The 20110-nt window shown below is 39.6% G+C and overlaps 1 protein-coding gene across 2 annotated transcripts in view; it reads right to left on the bottom strand.

Annotated features, from left to right (window-relative positions):
- BLMH (bleomycin hydrolase) overlaps positions 1-20110 on the bottom strand; it is a 43527-nt gene that overhangs the window by 4899 nt on the left and 18518 nt on the right. Inside the window, exons 8-11 of one of the 2 annotated variants that reach the window (XM_004041991.5) lie at positions 19531-19689; positions 19351-19418; positions 18065-18182; positions 13671-13740 (exon numbers count right to left, since the gene is read on the bottom strand). In XM_004041991.5, the coding sequence (XP_004042039.1) occupies positions 13671-13740; positions 18065-18182; positions 19351-19418; positions 19531-19689 (415 nt within the window). The remainder of the gene's footprint in view (positions 1-13670; positions 13741-18064; positions 18183-19350; positions 19419-19530; positions 19690-20110) is intronic. The other variant, XM_055388607.2, reaches the window with a different exon arrangement.

The raw sequence follows: 20110 nt of genomic DNA, 5'->3' as shown, positions 1-20110 counted from the left end.
ACAATACTATCACCATACAATCAAATGAATCTTCAAAGAATGCTCCCAGAAGATGGACAATAAGTACATCTACACTATCTTGTTCCAAAAGCATATCAGATTAAGTCCTCACAAATTAAAATTCCTATCAATTGTAACCCACCCTTTCAATGTCCCTGCCAAGAGGACCCACCTTGATTAGTCTCTCTCTTCAGGATATGAGTTCTTTGGGGACCCACAAAAACCTCACAGTCTAGGTAGCTGCCAAGTAATTGCGCCCTATGTAGATAATGAACTTATGGCTGCCGTAACTGTTGACACTGTGTGTCTTGGAGTTTGAGAAGATTAGGATCAGTGTGTCTGAAACCTGTGTAGGAAGCAGCAAAGCACCGGCTCAGGCAGGATTCGGGTGGCCCTTTTGACTTGCGGGAAGGTGCAGCTCCTAACCCTTAGACACACTGGCCATGAGACACAAGCATTCCAAGGAAAAAAGAAAAGAAAACAAAATAAAAACCTGCTCCAGGGATCCCAAGGTTACACTGAGTGAAACATAGACAAATAGATAAAGAAAGTCAGCTTTAGGAACTAAGGTGAAATTAAATTTTGTTTAAACTTTAATGTCTTGTTTACATGCGATGAGAAAGAAAGAAAAGTGAACAGTCCTCAAAACAAAACACCTCAAACCAACCAACCAACCAAAAAACACTGGCAATGTTTCTGTATTTTGTAACAGAAAGGGTAGGGTCGGTCTGTAAAGGGAAAAACAGTGTCTGTGAATATAGCTGTAGACAGGTTAGGTGAAATTCATTCAGAAACAGAAGAGTTTCAAATGGGCTAGTTTAAGGGAAAAAAGACGCTTTACCTAAGAAAACTTTTTTTTCTGAAATCCCACCAGAAATGTAAGATTTAAGCCTTTCAGACTAAAGAATACAAAGAATATATTTTAACATATTAGAAACATTTTATATTCTTTGTTGTCTTTGTTCTATGAGGTATTTCACCTCACTAACAAACTGTATGTGGCTATTATTTTTTGCCATTTTTTAAAAAGTTATGACAAAATGAAGGTATCTGTTCTGCTCTGACGGTCTGTCTGGCAGCATGGAACTAAGAAGCTGGACTACCAAGGCCTCATTCAGTCACTGCCAATCTTTCACCTGGCAGCTATAACTCAAGGTTGAAGAAAGGCTCCCAGAAAGGAAAGCAGAAGCCTCACTGGCACTTGTCTTATATTTCAAGCTTCCTAATCATCAGGGAGAAACCATCTCACAGAAAAGGAATCACTTTATAATGAAGTTGCAAAGACTGTGTAGCAACATGAAAAAATGTTTAGGTGATAAAAAATAGATTAGAGTGGCATATCCAGTATTTGTAACAACTATGTTACAAATATAGATGCACATGAAAAAAAAACCATGAAAAACAATAAAAAATGAAAATTTTATGCCATGGGATAGATTTTCTCTCCAAAATTTCTGAAATGTTACACTGCTTTTTAACTCCTTAAAAGTTACCCAAACTCATCATAAAAAGTTTTGGAAACATGAAAGGAGGAGAAAGAGAAGACAAATATTAATTTTTAAACTGCCTACAATCCCACCACCTTGGGACACATGTTCAAGCTCTGTCAAATTTTACATGTATCCTTGATAAAGTTTCTACATGTACCAGACGCTTTAATTTCATAAAAATGAGACATCATACATGGTGGTCTTGTATTACAAAGTAATACACATACTGTTTTCCAATTAATCTCTTTCCTTACTGATAATGAAATACATCTATCTACATCATAATTTTTAAGTACTGAATCTACATGATTAAATCAAAACACATTTAATCAGTCCCCTATTGTTGGAATCCGGATTTTTTCATGCTTAGAAACAATACTGTTATAAACATTTCTGTAAGTAAATCTTCGTGCACACCCTTAATCATCTGCACTAATGCACTGTGTAATGACATTCTGGTCAACAATGAACCACATATATGATAGTGGTTCTGTAAGGTTATAATGTATTTTTGCTGTACCTTTTCTATGTTTAGATACACAAATAACACTGTGTAACAACTGCCTAGAGTATTCAGTACAGTAACATGCTGTACAGGTTTGTTGCTTAGGGGCGATGGGCTATACCATCAAGGTTTGTGTAATTACACTCCATGATGTCCACACAATCACAAAATCACCTAATGACGCATTTCAGAAAAGATCCCTGTCTTAAGCAATGCTTATTAATTTTACTAATAAATAAATGTATTAAATTTCCTTATATCCTAATCAATATCTGGTATACATAATTACTAACTTTCTTCTTGGATCCAATTTGAGCCTTTTCTCCTTTTATGTGTTTGCTTGCTATTGACAGTTTTCTTTTGTAAAGTGTCTGTCTGAGAACTGTTCATTTTTTAAGAGACAAGGTCTCGCCAGGCACGGTGGCTCATGCCTGTAATCCCAGCACTTTGGGAGGCCGAGGCGGGCAGATCACAAAGTCAGGAGTTCGAGACCAGCCTGGCCAGCATGGTAAAACCCATCTCTACTAAAAATACATAAAATTAGCTGGGCATGGTGGCGTGTGCCTGTAGTCCCAGTCACTCGGGAGGCTGAGGCAGGAGAATTGCTTGAACCAGGCAGGCAGAGGTTACAGTGAGCCAAGATTCCGCCACTGGACTCCAGCCTGGGCGACAGAGTGAGACTCCGTCTCAAAAAAAAGAGAGAGAGACAAGCTCTCACTCTGTTACCCAGGCTGAGTGACACAATCACAGCTCACTGCAGCCTCAAACTCCTGGGGACATGCGATCCTCCCACCTTAGCCTCCCAAGTAGCTAGGACTACAGACGTGCGCCTCCTCACCCACTTAATTTTCTTAATTTTTGTCGAGATGGGGTCTTACGATGTTGCCCAGGCTGGTCTCGAGCTCCTGGGCTCAAGCAATCCTCCTGTTTTGGCCTCCCAAATCTCTGGGGTTACAGGGGTGAGCCACTACACCTAGCCCTCTGCACATTTTAAATTGGAGCTTTTTTCTTTTTCATAGTCATCAGTTACAGTACACTCTATATTTTATATTGGTTGCAAACTTTTTTTCCTATTATGTAACTGGCCTTCTAATTTAGTTTATATTTTCTAGCCTACTAACAATTTTTATTGCTGTTTTGAGGCAGAGTCTTGCTCTGTAGCTCAGGCTGGAGTGCAGTGTCGTGATCTCAGTTCACTGCAACCTCTGCCTCCCGGGTTCAGATGATTCTCTTGCCTCAGCTTCCTGAGTAGCTGGGAATACAGGTGCCCACCACCATGCCCAGCTAATTTTTCGTATTTTTAGTGGAGACAGGGTTTCACCACTTTGGCCAGGCTGGTCTCGAACTCCTGACCTCAGGTGATCTACTCACCTCGGCCTCCCAAAGTGCTGGGATTACAGGCGTAAGCCATCGTGCCCGGCCCATTTTTTGTTTTTATTAAGTCAAATTTATCAATCTTTTTCTTTTGGTTTTTAACTGGTGTTATGCTTATAAACATTTTTCTGCTATTGTAATGAAAAAAAAACAAAAAAAAAGAAGGATAAGTGATAAGAAAACATCAGAAACAAGACTCTCAGTGAAAAACTCCATTACTCACTAAGGCCTTGGCATAGTCCCCAACTATGAAAACAGATAATTTCAACAGATAATTAAGTAGTGACAATTTGTCAACCGCTTCTGTTAGGTATCCACTGGGTGAAGCATGACCTAATACCTCCTTGAATTTGTACAGGGTATGTTGCAAATGTGCAAAATGACACAATGCCTATGGAATGGTGTCCAGAGATGTTGGATCTGTCCTTTTCAGTATCTAGAAAAATTACAAATGCACTTACCCTCTTCATTAAGCAGTGTCATTTCTGGGACTTCATCCTACAGATACACAGTACTTACATGCATACAATATGAATTTATGTGCAACAAAGCTAATATTTATTCGGCACTTACCGTGTGCCAGGCACTATTCTAAGCACTGTACATATATATAGTAACCCACTGCAATACTGTTTGTAATAGCAAAGACTGAAACAACCCAAGTCCCATTAGTAAAGGAAATGGTTAAATAAACGGTGGTAGATCCAGACAATGCAAGATAATGAAGCTGTACTGATGTACTGATAAGGAAATGTCCCCAAGATACGCTGTAAGTGAAGTGAGGACAAGATGCAGAGCAGACAACCTAGTGTGCTACCACTAGTGTAAGAAAAGAAGACAATAATATACTTATATATGTGTATGTTTGTACTAAAAAAAATAAGGAAAGACATACCAGAAATAGAAATAATAACCTAAGAGAGAGGCAGGAGAATGAAGAGTGACAGAGATGGAAACAAAATTCTTTTTCATATACCTTTTTATATTTTGATTTTGGAACAATGTAATTTCATTATCTATTAAAAGAATTACACTTTAGAAAACAAAACAAAAAAATGCACACATATATACTCCAAAACCCTGTGAGGAGCTTACACTTCACAATGCAATTTCACATCACTATCCTTGTTTTGATTTTTATTCTCACAACAATGCTGTGAGGAAAGAGGGCAGTAAGTAAAGCCAACATCGAACCCAGGTCTTAAATTCAAATTCCATCTTTCTCATAGGGCTCAGCTTCCTCCAGTTGAGCACTCTGTGGGCAAAGAGACTTGGGAGGTAGTTATGGCTTCAGCAACAGATAGCATTTAGTCTAGCTCAGGTACCTAACTTTGAAACAAACTCCATCTGCTCACAAGCCCCATATCAACAAACAGGAACCCTATTTTTGTTGGGTCCATTTATAATGTATTTTGTATCTTTTATTTATTTATTTTTTAGAGATGGAGTCTCACTATGTTGCCCAGGCTGGACCTGAACTCCTGGGCCCAAACGATCCTCCTGCCTCAGCCCCCTGGGTAGCTAAGACTATAGGTGCATACTACCATGTTTGGCGAGCTATTTTGTCTGTTTAAATCAAAGAGACACCATGTGTTCTAAGTGCATGTATTTAGAAAGATAGATAACAGGATGGGTTGGATGTTTAAAAAAAAAAAAAAGCCAGAGGAAGAGAACCAAAACCACCCCTAATAATTATGACTGCCATTTGAAACAGTGATCTGAGAAGAGGCTTCTTTTTCCTCCAGAGAAAACACAGAAGTCTGGCTATGTGGTGAGGACACATTTACATTAATAAACCATTTGCTGATAAAAGAAGAGATACTCTTATAGCCGGATATTACTTGCGGCCTCTCTCAGAAACAAAGGTTAGAAGGTACCGTTTCCCTAGTAAATATACTAGGAAAAATGCAGGGTGGAAAATGTGGTAGAGAAAAGGGGTTGTTTTGGCTTGTGGTTTGTATTTTTTAAACCATTAAACCACCACAAAGTTCAGTCAGCAGAAGTGTCCACAGCCCGAGAAGTGCCCCTCTACTAAGGAGGCCAGAAGAAGCCTGTTCACCTCCCAGTTGACTTCTTTCTCTAGACCAATGAGCATGAGCTAGGCAGCCCTGAGGGCACACACAGCTCTCCAGGATCTCTGAGGGTGAACCCGGAGAGGAAAGCACAAATTTAGATGCCATCCAAGGGTCTTGTTTTCCCACTGAAACTCAATGACTTTTCTCTCACCCCAAACTATCGCTACTCCTATTTGTTTCAGACAAAGTCTGCTTGTCGGTCACTCCTCAAAAGCTCTGTGAATGGCAAGCCACATTATTTCTTGGCTTCACTCCTCTGACCTGTTCAACGCATGCTCCAAATGCCAAGAGCTGCACTTCTCAGCCACCATTTCTCTGGCTGGCCTCCCTCTCCCTTTTCAGAAAAAAGGCCACAGCCCTAACATCCTCCCTAAAGAGGGTCACCCTTGAAGAATCCCTAAGGAGGCCTCACAGTTCCAGTCACTGACCATCTCCCTTGCAGTTTATCCCGTGTGTGACTCTGCGCTTATTCTTGTGTTTATGTTTTACATATTTATTCTTACAATAGGTTACAAACACCATATGGGGCCAAGATTTACAGCCTTAATTGTCCCAGCTTCAATTCCTTGCAACCCCACTGTACATAGCCTTTGAAGGAACGAAGTACTGACATGCTGCTGATGGAGCATAATAGGACAGCTGGGCTTGCACCCTGACCCCTCCTGAAGTTTCCAAAAACTACCTTAAGTCCAACCCAACAGCCTTTCTCCTTGACCCATTTTCTGTCTGCTCTGCTGTTCCACTATTTACCACCATGTTCTTCCTGACGCCCTCTAGTCCTGGGCTTCCTAGGCGCTCTCTCCAACCCCTCACCCTTTTCAATCACCTCAGCTTCCATGTCTTCCTATTGTCTCCCCACTGAGGGGAGGTACTCCCTAGTTCTTCTTCTGTTAACTGCCTTCTTGGAAAAAAAATCATCCCTTCTCTGCTTTTCTCGGTCTATTTATCCTATATCTTACAGTCTGAGGAGCACACCACGAATGCCACTTCTGTCACATCACAGCCCTCTTCAAATCCCCTTCCTGTGTCACAGGTGAATAAGTATAAATTCCTCTGAGGGTCAGAGACATTCATTCCACCATGGCCTATGCACGGTTCCTTGCATCCCATCAATAAATAAATGTGAGTTGATGCTACTGCTAATGGTTTTTTCTCGGCACTAAGTTTATTCACCTCCACTGCTTTCTCTCACGACACTAAGCCCACACTATGGGTCATCTGCCCACTACACTGGTGATGTAGCATAATGATCACATTAGGGCACTGAATTTTTAGAGATCTGAAGCTGGAACCATGGGGCAAGTTAGATGCCCTCCTCTAGAAGGGAAAGGTTAGGGAGCTTCATGTTCTTGTTCTCTTGCCCTCAGTCTATAGATAACATTAACAACAGTAGCAATGGGAGCTAATATTTCTAAGCACTTCTTATGCGCCTGACATGGTTCTCACAACAACCCTACGAGATAGGTCCAATTATTATCCCTATTTTACAGATGAGAAAGCTGAGGCTCAGATAGGTTAAATGCCAATGACCACTGTTACACAGCCAATAGATGGGTTAGCCAGGATGCATACCCAGGCAGTCTGGCTCCAGATTCTGTGCTTAACCTCCATCCTTCTTAAACCAGTGCAAACACCTTGGAGACAATCTGGTGAAAATTACAGATCTTATCTACAGGTAAAAACACATCTATACACAAAACTCTACATTCAATATGAGGAGATTTCTCCCTGAAGCAGATGCCTCATTGCAGGTTAGGAGCTCTGTCACATAGTCTGTCCTTGCCCAAATAATGATAGCCCTCTCTTAGTCACACACTTTGATCAGGAAGCACCAGTGAACTGGAGAGTATGTGCTTCCTCTATTCCATCTACATACACTATTTCTCAGCCAAAGTCATGCAGGCTTTTTGGTTAATAAAGATGGATGGTGAAAAGCCCTTCTGAGAGGGCCAGGCGTGATGGCTCACACCTGTAATCCCAGCACTTTGGGAGGATGAGGTGGGCAGATCACTTGAGCTCTGGAGTTCGAGACCAGCCTGGCCAACAGGTGAAACACCGTCTCTATTAAAAATACAAAAAAAAAAAAAATTAGCTGGGCATGGTGGCAGGCACCTGTGATCCCAGCTACTCAGGAGGCTGAGACACGAGAATCGCTTGAACCTGGGAGGCACAGGTTGCAGTGAGCCAAGACCGCACCACTGCACTCCAGCCTGGGTAGACAGAGCAAGACTCCATAACAACAACAACAACAACAATGGCAACAAAAAGCCCTTATCAAAGAACCCAGAATCCAGATTAATGGTAGCAGCACTTTTCCCAAGCCTGGAGAGACATGAAACCCTCTGAGGTGACAAAACAAATTTGCAACTTGCCCCTTTCTCGGAAATCAGAAACCTGTGCTTTTAAGTTCTACAATTCACTCTTGTTTCAGCAAGTCTGGCCCAACATTGCCTAGTTTCCATTATTGTACTAGAGATCCAGAACTGAACCTCAAACAGACCTGCAAATAACTGATTGTCTTTTGTAAGTAATATATAGTGAATTTTAGGGAAGCTGTCTGTGTCAAATTAAGAGATTTGAATTCCAATTCTATCTCTGATTCTGTGCAACCCAAACAAGACACAACTGTCAGTAAGTTTTAGTTTCTTCACATAAAACCTGGGTATAATCACCCACGTTCACATCCTGAGTTACTCTACTCTGATGTCATGAGGAGAAATAAATACAAATACATTAGCGAACTTTGAATTCTCACGAAGCAAGATGCCCTGTAGCTTTATGTCCTGAGTACCTCCAACAGAAATATGGGCTGTTCATAACTCCTTAGATTTATATAACAATATACAGTTTGAAAAATGCTTGCATACATTATTTCATTTGATGGCTACATACAAACTGTAGGAGCTCATAAAGAAACAAATTGTCCATGTTATTGACATAGAAATGTGACACTACAATGAGTTCAATTACTGCCCAGCATCTAAAATCAAGAATTAATTATTAGTAACTGTCTCTCCACAACTCACCTGGTTCTACAATATAGCATTTTATGAAGAATATGTTGATTTTTGTGCCTAGCTTTGAATATACCATCTCCAAAATCACTTGTGGCAGTTGGGCTGGTGAGACAATTAAAGGTCATAATGTTGGTTTTTAGGAAGCAGCAGAAATCTACATATAGTCTGAATTGATAACATGTTTCTTTCTAATCTCTAACATGCCAAAGTATCTTTAGCTGAAACCATTTAGAGGCTCCTTTCTAGAAGGAAGTCTGAAAATTTTACTAAAATGAAAGAAATCAGGAACAGAGAGGCTCATTTGTAAGAAAAGATTAAAAATGTGGGTTAAAAACAATTTCAAATGTTCATGTATCTGAAAGGAACAAAAGCAATGTGAAAAATGGAAAACTCATATTGGTTCAAAATGAAAACCAGGAGAGACAAAATTTTTAAAAGGTAAGTATTTTCCTTCAGTGAACATTGCAGAATTAGAAAATATCCTCCATATCTTCACTTAAAAGTTGTTACTTATCATATTGAGAAACTGGACCAAATAAGCATTAAGAACTATATTATGATAATTCCACATTTAGAGTTCTGCTGTGTCAGGCTCTAGAAATGGAATACAATCTCATAACTAAGTGAACCAATCACAAAGAAGTAAAGTTTCATAGTAAGACTGGTTCATTAGAAAGACCATCTAGGAATTTAATTTATTGACTATCAAATACACTATTATTTGCATGACAGAATATTGATAACTACTGAAGGTGGGTGACAGGCATATGCAGGGTTCTTTAATACAATCCTGTTTACTTTATATATGTTTAAAATTGTCCAAGATAAAAAGTTAAGAACTAAATAACCTTGGCCGGGCACGGTGGCTCACGCCTGTAACCCAGCACTTTGGGAGGCCGAGGTGGGAGGATCACAAGGTCAGGAGATCGAGACCATCCTGGCTAACACGGTGAAACTCTGTCTCTACTAAAAAATACAAAAAATTAGCCAGGCGTGGTGGGGAGCACCTGTAGTCCCAGCTACTTGGGAGGCTGAGGCAGGAGAATGGCGTGAACCTGGGAGGCGAAGCTTGCAGTGAGCTGAGATCGCGCCACTGCACTCCAGCCTGGGCGACAGAGCAAGACTCCGTCTCAAAACAACAAAAACAAAACAAAACAAAACAAAAAAAACAACTAAATAACCTTATTATAAAGCAGCATGGACAAAATTCAGGGAAATTTTGGGTGGCTGCATAGTTTCTGACTTGCCTAAGTCACAATGTGCTAACATGTGACAAACCCTCACAGAATGCCCCAATCTCCACTCTTTACTCAGATTCCCAGCCACAAATGATGCTCTAGGGGCCTTTTCTCCCAACGTCAGACATTTACATAACATCTCCAGGTCCTTCATACAGTTTTATATCCCTTCATCCACTGTTTCTGGTCACCAATGACCATGAACTGACCTGTTATTTCTTGAGTGGACGACATGCTACTAGAACAGGGAAGGTGAGAGAAAGCACAGTTTAGTGGTTAAGAAAACTGGCTCTGGTGTCAGGCCATCTGGGTTATAATTCTGGCTCTATCATTTACTAGCTAGGGGATCTGCAGGTCACTTTGGCTTAGAGATTAGGCTCTTCTCAGATGAATTTCTGACTAATAACGAGAGGAATCAAAGGTGACTTCCTTGATTTTAAATTCTTAAATATTTTATAAAATATTTTTATCAACTTTTCAAAATGAAAGATAATATATCAAATCCCAAAGTCTGTTCCCTCACCTAATTGTGAAATTCATTTCTGATATGATCCATTAACAAGGTACAAAATGGATAGTCAAGTATTTTAAGAAGCAGGGGAGAAAAGAAACCCAGGTTGGTATTACATGTTAGATATGCATCCAATTTTCAGTACAACTGACTATGAATACTAGAATTCATCAACTTGAAGTAATCCAACTGGTACAGTAAAGCAAAAACTGATTTCTCCTTTTATGTCCTCCTGCTCAGAAGAAACCCGTCCATTTTTGGAATAGTCAGGTTATGTGTTACAAAGAGTTTCTGGGCAGGAGGGCCATGAACATGACCAATGGGGAGAACCAAAGCCAGGGCTGGGCAAAGGGGAAAGGCAGCTTGCCCAGGTATCTTTGCTCTGTTTATCTCCAGCATGTATTATCAACACTGCTTTTTCAGAAACATCAATCTTAACAGTCAGAAATCCCAAAGAGAATAGCAACAAACTGTTAACAATGTTATCTACAGAAACAAAATCCCAGCAATGCTTCTTAAGGTTGTCATATCTCCCAAGAGAGCATAAACAGAGGTCCCACCTCAGACCTGCCAGCCAATGTCCACTAGGATGACAGACAAGAAGGCCCTGCTGGGGTAAACACATATTGCCAACATAATAACATACTATGCGCTCTCCTGAGGTCAGGCCAAGTGTGCCAATTAAATTAGATCATGTTTTCTTTCCTTCCTTCCTGTTAAGTTAGGAAGAACATTACCAAGAAACACATGAGAATAATTTATTTTGGCTTGAATGAATGACTCCCTACCCCCACTTCAGTTCTATTTCTTATCTTTTGGCTCTCTACTGAAATGCTTTGCTGTGTATAGTCACAGGCATTTCAGTTATTTGAGAACAACAAAAAAGTTAATCTTTACTAGATAGCTACAGATTTCACTAAGAAGGATTACAGGAGAGTTACAGGGATAGCAAGATCCCATATTTTACAGTTCTCTCAGCATAATAATGAAATGAGTAAGTTAGCAAAAGCAAAACTTTTATTGAGTAAAAGTAAAGAGGTAAAGCTAAATGGAAAAATTATATACAGTAAAGTGACCTAAAATTATCTTTAAGTATTTAGGTTCAAAATAATAAAGACATTAACTCACACTACATAAAACACATTTTCCTGATTTTACAAGTGTTTATCCTCTCTTAACCAGATAACACTACTATCTTCAAACTCACTGACTATTACAGATGGAAAAATATCGCAGCAAGCTGACGGATCCAGGCTCATCTAAACAAATATAACTTTAGTTCTTTTCCTAGGTGCTAACCTATATGATAACAAATCCAATTACAGGAATCAAATTAGACCAGAAATGAAACAGAAGCTGCAGGGGGTTCACTGGAAGCAACAAGAAAACTTTAACTCAGTATCTTATGTTTGCTAGAAATAATCAAATCTTTCAAATTTTAAGATAAGTATCCATCTCTTAACTATCACCAACTTACAGATATAACTAAACTGTGAGTTATTTTTACTCTGCTAACTTTGCTGAGGTTTAAACCCTTCTCTACTTGACCCTAATGTGTATTTGTCTTAAAATAAAATTCACCTTACAAGAAACCACCAATTTTAAAAAGTTGTATTCTAATTCGTAGTAGTTAACTTAATAGGCACCCCTAAAATCACAGAACAATTATAGAAATCACAGAAGGTAGACATGTAACTATCTGATGATGAAGAGAAATGCAGTAACAGCACTTGTATTTGTTTACATATAAACACTGGGCTGCTGAGTATCACAGCATATTCCAGGGACAGTCAGCCAAAATCCACCAGTGATTATTCTCATAGAGAGATGAAAAGCCCTCGAATGACAAATAAATGGTCTTCAGATTTTGGCTATCACATACAAGCCTGTGCTGCCCAATCAGCATACTAAAGTGCTGTCAAGTTCAAAACTCAGCTTAGCAGGCTCTTCTAAAACAGCAATTTTTCAAATAGGAGCTATGGAAGTCCCATATGCTCATGTCCAAACCTCCACACCCCCTCCTCTACCTTTTACCCTTGGAAATCCTAGGGCTGTGAGGAACATAGCTGGAAAATCACGATTCTAAACACAGAGAGGGGCAACAACAAAGAGTTGCTAAAATCTCTTTTTCTTTCTTTTTTTAAAAATAAAATGCCTGGCTAATTCCTGTTGGGTAAAATGTATGCTCAAGTTTGTTTCCAAATATCTCTGAATGTCACTTCTCTGGCTTCCCTACCTGGTTCTTCTCAGTCTTCTAACTAGTCTACTAAGCTGCAGTTAATGTTTTTCCTAGCCAGAATCCATTGGCTAAAAGAAAAAGGGACTCTGAGAAAGAGCTGGCTATAAAATGCCCCCAGCACACATGAATCTACATGCTCACAGGTACACATATGCCATGGTGATCGCCACTTTTGGTTTGGAACCCTAAAAATTAAAGCGTAAAATCTCTTTCAAAAGCTATTACTAAAGACAGTCTTTAAAAATGTGGTCTTAAAATTTTACAATAATATACCCTAAACTGTTAATCAACAGTGATCTCTAGGTGGTTGGATTATTAGAGACTTTTTATCTGTATTTTAAAATTTTTCTACAACTCATATATTACTGTGTTATTTTGTTTAGTCTACTTAGTGTAAGTTATGACTTCTCCCTAGGTTTTGATTTGCCAGTATAAAGAAGTTCTAAGTGGTAAGCAAAGTGTTCATTTCCACTTTAGGTATGACAACTTCTAAGGAGTCTCTAATAAATGCCTAAAGAAAGCTTCTTGCCAGTCCCATTTTCCCATACAGAAGGCTTCTGACTTTCTAGAGTACTGATGGAGTAGATGAAAATACATCAAGGCTGGGCGCAGTGGCTCACACCTGTAATCCTAGCACTTTGGGAGGCCGAGGCGGGCGGATCACGAGGTCAGGAAATCGAGACCATCCTGGCTAACACGGTGAAACCCCATCTCTACTAAAAATACAAGATCAGCTGGGAGTGGTGGCGGGTGCCTGTAGCCCCAGCTACTCCAGAGGCTGAGGCAGGAGAATGGCGTGAACCCGGGAGGTGGAGCTTGCAGTGAGCCAAGATTACGTCACTGCACTCCAGCCTGGGCGACAGAGCAAGACTCTGTCAAAAAAAAAAAAAAAGAAAATGCATCAAATGCCATATAGCAAGTGTCCTGGCAAGGGCACTCCACCTCCTCACTAGCCAAGCGGTCTACAAAGAGGGGAGGGTCAACACAGTTTGCAACAAATGCAGCACATAGCAGTCTCAGAGCCAACCGGGGAGTTCAGGCATGCCATAATGGTCAGGAGAATCCTGGGGGCAAATCAGATCCTCAGATTTTTCTGTAGAATAGTCTAGTCAGTGGAGCCAATTACTGAGAAATCCTCCACACTAGAGCAGCTTGACACCCAGACAGGCAGAGGAGAGCAGGCCCAGTCACCTGGAGTTAGTATTACCAAACTGAGCTCACCTTTGTGGCCATGGTCTTCACCCCATGAATTCTCCACTCTCCATTTTGTGAAAGCACCATCCTGATCATCCTGCAAAAAAGTGGATGATGGTGAGTAGTCTGAAGCCAGATTCTCCCTGCTGAGGTGTCATATAATTTTAGCTCTTCTGTAGCCACTTGAAAGAAACAGCCTGCTCTATACAGGCAGCCTGCTCTAAACAGTACTTGGTCAGGGCTATATATTTCCTACGATCACTAAAGGGATACTCCAGTAGAAATGGAATTTGAATCTCTTGGGGTAAAAACATAATAAACTAACAAAGCAATAAATACTATTTCATCCTTTCTATTCTATTGTATACATAAAATAGGCATGTAAAAATGCTACTTGACTAAGAAAAAGTATATTAACCTACTAAAAGCAGTAAACATTTGAAGCTGGGGATTCTTGCTTTTAATCAATCAATATTGATTAAAGCAAATGCATCCTACTTTATTTTAGGAATAATTCTAAAACCTGGTCAGAGTCTTTTTTAAACAAAACAAAACAAACTCATCATACTGCCTGATTTTCTACTTGGGGAAACCAAATAATGATACTCTCCCAAATGCATTCTTTTACTGATCCAGTTACACAAATATTGAATTTCAAAGAAGAGACTGAATGGCAAAGCAAAAGTAAAAAGACCATTTTCATAAACAAAAGCCAGGCACTTCTACTGTTCTCCTTCTTCCATCTTCATTATTAGAATAAGCTCAATTTTGGTCTTCTTAAAGGGACAGTGATACTCATAATAACAACCTTCATTTACAGCCTTTACTACAGTGACACAGAGAGGGACAAGAGGAAGACTCCATTTTGGAAAAGACTTTTTTCTTTCATGTTTACCCAGGACAGTTACTGATGTCAAGGCAACTTAAATCTTTGTAGCATGAGAAGAGCACTGACCCCTGTATTATCGCCTAATGATTTCATCTGTCAACTCCCACTTCCAAATAACTATATGATGAGTCTCATCTATATGGGATTTGGTTCTCTTTGGCTCTGCTAACCCAAACACTCCACTCTTGGCAGTTTTCTTGGATCTCAGTAATTTTCTGTCTCACAAATAGCGCCAACAAACTCACAAGTTTCACACACCCTTACCTGTACTAATCCTTACTCTTTGCCCCCAAATCCTTTAAAACCATATCGTTATATACTATACATTCTGCAGCTGGCATATTATATGTCTGTTTTGGTTTTCTATTCCTCCCACTGTAGTCCAACTTTACTTTCCTTTTAAATATCACTGTTAGAATCGATGTCACCTAAAGTGATATAGTTACTTGTTACTCTAAGTCTGAAAATGTTTCCTATGTTTTCCCCTTGGCCAATGAATTCCTGGAGTGACCTAGATCAAATTGTTCTGTGGGTCATCTACAATTACAAAATGATTAATACCTGGAACTCCCTTATAGGGATTCCATGATATCAGCAACAAAAGAAAGAAAATTGTGGAAATATAACCACTAGTATGCATTTACCTCTGTACTATTACTCAAGTGTAGTTCAAACTCGTTTTTGGGATCAAAAACTCTAGTGGAATGAAGAGAAAATGTTCAATATAAAATTCCAGGTATAATAATATAAATTCTGCTTTATACCATTAGCATGTAAGGTAGCTCCATTTTCCTAAGGAAATAACCCATGCTAATCAAAGAATGGAAGTTCCCAAGAAAATGACAGTGGTATTCATTATTTTTATTCCTGAAAAATAGGAATATTCTATAACAGAGATAGAAATGATGAAAAGCTGAATTTTTCTTGGAAATTACAAGTTTTTGTTTTTTTTTTTTTAAAAACAAACAAACAACAAAAAAAAACAAATTCTCGGCTGGGCACAGTGGCTCATGCCTGTAATCCCAGCACTTTGGGAGGCCGAAGCAGGTGGATTGCTTGAGGTCAGGAGTTCAAGACCAGCCTGGCCAACATGGCGAAACCCTGTCTCTACTAAAAATACAAAAAAAAAAAAAAAAAATTAGCCAGGCCGATGGTGCACGCCTGCACTCAGGAGGCTGAGGCAGAATAGCTTGAACCCAGGAGGTGGAGGCTGCAGTGAGCTGAGATTGTGCCACTGCACTCCAGCCTGGGCGACAGAGCAAGACTCAGTCTCAAAAAAACAACAACAACAACAACAAAAAAACACAAAACAGAACTCTATATAGTTTAAAAATTTATTTAAAGAACTTTAGTTTAGTTATAAAGCACCCTTATTTGAAAAACCTTTTCATGTATTTTATTTATTTATTTATTGTTATTTTTTATTTTTTTTTGAGACAGAGTCTTGCTCTGTCACCCAGGCTGGAGTGCAGTGGTGCAATCTTGTCTCACTGCAACCTCCGCTTCCCGGGTTCAAAGGATTCTCCTGCTTCAGCCTCCAGAGTAGCTGCTGGAATTACAGGGGCACACCACCATGCCCAGCTAATTTTTGTATTTTTAGTGGAGACAGGGTGTCGTCATGTCGGTCAGGCTAGTCCTGAACTCCTGACCTCAGGTGATCCTCCCGCCTCGGCCTCCCAAAGTGCTGGGATTTCAGGTGTGAGTCACTGCACCCGGTCTAAAATTCCTTTTATAACCTAACTTTATGTTTTGTTTATAATTCAAATGTGAGAATTTTGTTAAATTGGGGTGATAACACTTAAATCACCTTTTGCTGTTTTAAAATGACTTTTCTTGATCTACATAAGTAATGCAAATTATACTCCACACATTCTCCTGGGTAACCCTAAAAACCTGTTTCTTGGTGTGGGAGTCTCGCTAACTACAGAGCTGAGATTACTGACGAATGGAATAATGAGGAAAACAGCTCGCTGGTTTACAAGACCTCAACCTTTATATTTATTTAAGAAAACTACATGAGGATCAGGAATATCAGCATTAAGACTGCCTCTTAAGTTCAGGGCACCTTTACACCATACTGTGTTTGATCTCATATAAAACTGAGAATACCTCAGAGTTCTACTACTTAAAGCACTAGCCTTATAATTTGCAGGAATGTAATTAAACCTTTAAGACCAAGTTTTGAATACGGAGAGAGCACAGGGATCTTAGATGCTGTGGGGTTGAAAGGGCACCCTTCAAGTGAAGTAGTTGGAAGAGGTGAGAAAAAGGTACAGAGAGAAAACTCCATCCCACTCACAATTCTGCATAGAGTATAAACAGCAAATCAGGACTTTTAGATAGGCTAGTTAGGAAAATGTGGCATAATGATATGCTAAGATATTTCTAAACATTTTAAAGATCATAAATCTAGTGGATAGGATAGCAAAAACAATTCTCTATCAAACCATTTTCTAGCCGGGTGCGGTGGCTCATGCCTGTAATCCCAGCACTTTGGGAAGCTGAGGCGGGCAGATCACCTGAGGTCAGGAGTTCGAGACCAGCCTGGCCAACATGGCAAAACCCCACTTCTACTAAAAATACAAAAAAATCAGCTGGGTGTGGTGGCGGGCACTTGTAATCCCAGCTACTCGCAAGGCTGAGGCAGGAGAATCTTTTGAGCCCCAGAGGTGGAGGTTGCAGTGAGCTGAGATCACACTACAGCACTCCTGCCTAGATGACAGAGTGAGACTCCATCTCAAAAAAAAAAAAAAAAAAAAAAAAAACAACACCAAAATGATTTTCTAGAACAATTTATATAAGGTACTTATTCTGTGACTTTCCAGGAATTAGGCTAGAAAGAATATTTTTGCTTGTGGTGGTAAAGAATTAAAGTAGTTCAAGTTCTTCCTTCCTGATGATCCTGAGCACAGAGGTGAAAATATCTATTTTTACTGACTGGAAGTGAGGAGTTTATTTGTAAAAGATAAAATTTCAGTTGTTTCCAACTCTGTAACCTAGAAAAAGTGGTATTACTATACTATACACACTATTTCACAGGAAATTCAAAATACTTTACATCCAATTTCCTGAAGCTCTGCATATAACTAGAAATGGGTATGGAGTCCACAAATTACTGTTATTGACATTTTACTGCAGAAGAATCTGAATGACAAATGAAGGGAAATCTGAACATAGGTCATCAAGATATGAACACTTTCAGGGCACATTTTGATTCCTTATAAAGTAGAAGTTATCTTCTCTCAAGTTCCCTTGCTGACTTCTCTTTAAACCATGACCTTCCAAAGTTACAGAAACAGTTACTTGGTCGCTCCCTGCTGACCCAAATTCTCCTCATAGAAAGTTCCTATTTTTATATTACCTCTAAGCACGCAGCCAAGCCCCAAGTGACGCAGGTACGATGTCTTACTTGGAAACTAACTTTTAACAGAAATCATATACACTATGAATGAAGCTTTGTTGGGTAAACAGTCTGCAGGAGAATGTAGATCCATCTGTGCAAACACTCCAGCAGGCATGCTGAGGGTCATACCTTCTCTGAGACAGCAGTGAAGGTCATGGCGTGGGTCATAAGTGACTCACCAAAAGTCAGCCTCTCCGCTTTATTCATGTTCTTTAAGGAGACACCAAACACTAACTCATGGTCATAGCTGTAAAAAGAATGATAGTACAAAATAAAGGGAGTACGATCATGGGGAAAACTGGCTTTTGGTTGTAAAAGGAATTCAGAAGAAACTGAAGGGGCTCAACAGCTCCAAATAAATAAGGCTCTAGCTGTAGCTCTTCAGAAAGAATATGGAACATGCAGAACTTAGTCTCTCAGTGGGAGTCCATTCTCTATGTGTCACAAGAGTATGCAGGAAAAAAAGGAGATGATTAAACATAAATTCTCCACATCAGAAGCTGACAAGTTTACATTGTCATTTAGGCAAGAAAACTTTAAAAAATAATGAAAAAAGCTTTTGAAGTAACTTCTTAGAAAACTGATCTCTTTTGAGCTGGTGGAACCAACCAGTTTCTGAATTCATTTAAATCACTGCTGATTAAAATTTAAATAAATAATGTCCAAAATATTGGGGAATATTTTTGCATAAGCACTACACTCACGTTGTTAAATACAAAGAAACAAAAGGCAAAATACATGTGAGAGAGGTCCTTGCGTGTTCTAGTTAGTGTGAGAGACACACTTGGGAGTTGCATGTGCCTGTTTTCAAAAATTTTTTAAACCTCATTAATTCTTTTTTTAGATTTCTCTATCAAGATATTTACTCAACTTCCTACAAGTAACAACTATTTATAAGTAACCCTAAAATAGAGAATGGTGAACAGTCAAGGAATCCTATATGATTTAGTTTACAGATTAACCTTCATTGTCATAAATGACCAGGAGGAATGCTTTAAAGTATGCATGCAAATTAGTCCCACTTGTCACAAAGACAAAATACAAAGTTACCAAAGTAACATAGCAAACGGGGGCTCTGGAAAATCTTTCATTACACTCCCAAATGCACCGAACACATTTCCGCAATAGTCAATTATTTTTTTAAAGTGTCTTTCTCATAGAGGATGGCTTTTTAGGAACGCCCAACGATTTCCACTCAGATAGAAAGTGGGATTTTGATGTCCTGGGTTAGAGTATTTAAGCATGTGGAGTTTCTGCTATGAGTCCTCAAACTCTAAAGGATGCAAAGAAAGAGACGCGCCCTTAGGTCAACCTTCATCTTTGGATGAACCTCAGCAGAGTCATCTTGTACCAACAGCACACTCCAACAGCAACAACCCACAAATGACTTTCCATTTTAAATTTCCTGCACTCACAGATTCATGTCACTGAGGCCCAGCTTGCTATTGAAGTGTTTTCCAACATCACAGCCAAACCACACGGCCTAGAAACAGAAGAAAGAGGAAGAAAGTCAACATAAACCCCATCTTCCTATTATACCAAAGAAGTAAAAGATGTTTTAACCCCAATGTGCAAAATACATAAACAATACCAACCTCTCCATCTTTGATGGAGGCAGCAACCATCTTTTTCAGGAAGTCAATGGGCTGGTTGTTGTATAGAGTTTTTCTCCCTCCAACCATATTGCTTAAGTATTCCACTGTGTAAAGTTTGTTGTACTTGTGCTGGGGCCTAGGGTCATTCACTAAACAAATCTATCAAGATCAAGAACATATTGATTAGGGCACAAAACCAGGAACGTCAAGCAACACACAGCTCTCCTCTAGGTTCATGTTTCCATCAAGCTCATCATCTCTGCCTACAAGCTAAGTACTACAGCCACATTGTTAAGTAACAAAGAAACACAAGGTGGCGAAATACATGTGAGAGAGGTCCTTGCTTATTCTAATTCGTGTAAGAGACACAATTAGGAGGTGCATCTACCTGTTTTTCCTACTAGCAAGAACTGCTCCAAAAGCAATTTTTTTTTTTTTTTTGAGACAGAATCTCACTCTGTCGCCCAGGCTGGAGTGCAATGGCGCCATCTCGGCTCACTGCAACCTCCGCCTCCCAGGTTCAAGTGATTCTCCTGCTTCAGCCTCCCAAGTAGCTGGGATTACAGATGCGCGCCACCAC

The sequence above is a fragment of the Gorilla gorilla genome, chromosome 4 (assembly GCF_029281585.2).
Source record: "Gorilla gorilla gorilla isolate KB3781 chromosome 4, NHGRI_mGorGor1-v2.1_pri, whole genome shotgun sequence".
Classification (NCBI taxonomy): Eukaryota; Metazoa; Chordata; class Mammalia; order Primates; family Hominidae; genus Gorilla; species Gorilla gorilla.
The sequence above is the reverse complement of the archived record's forward strand: the minus strand, read 5'-3'. Positions and strand labels throughout refer to the sequence as shown.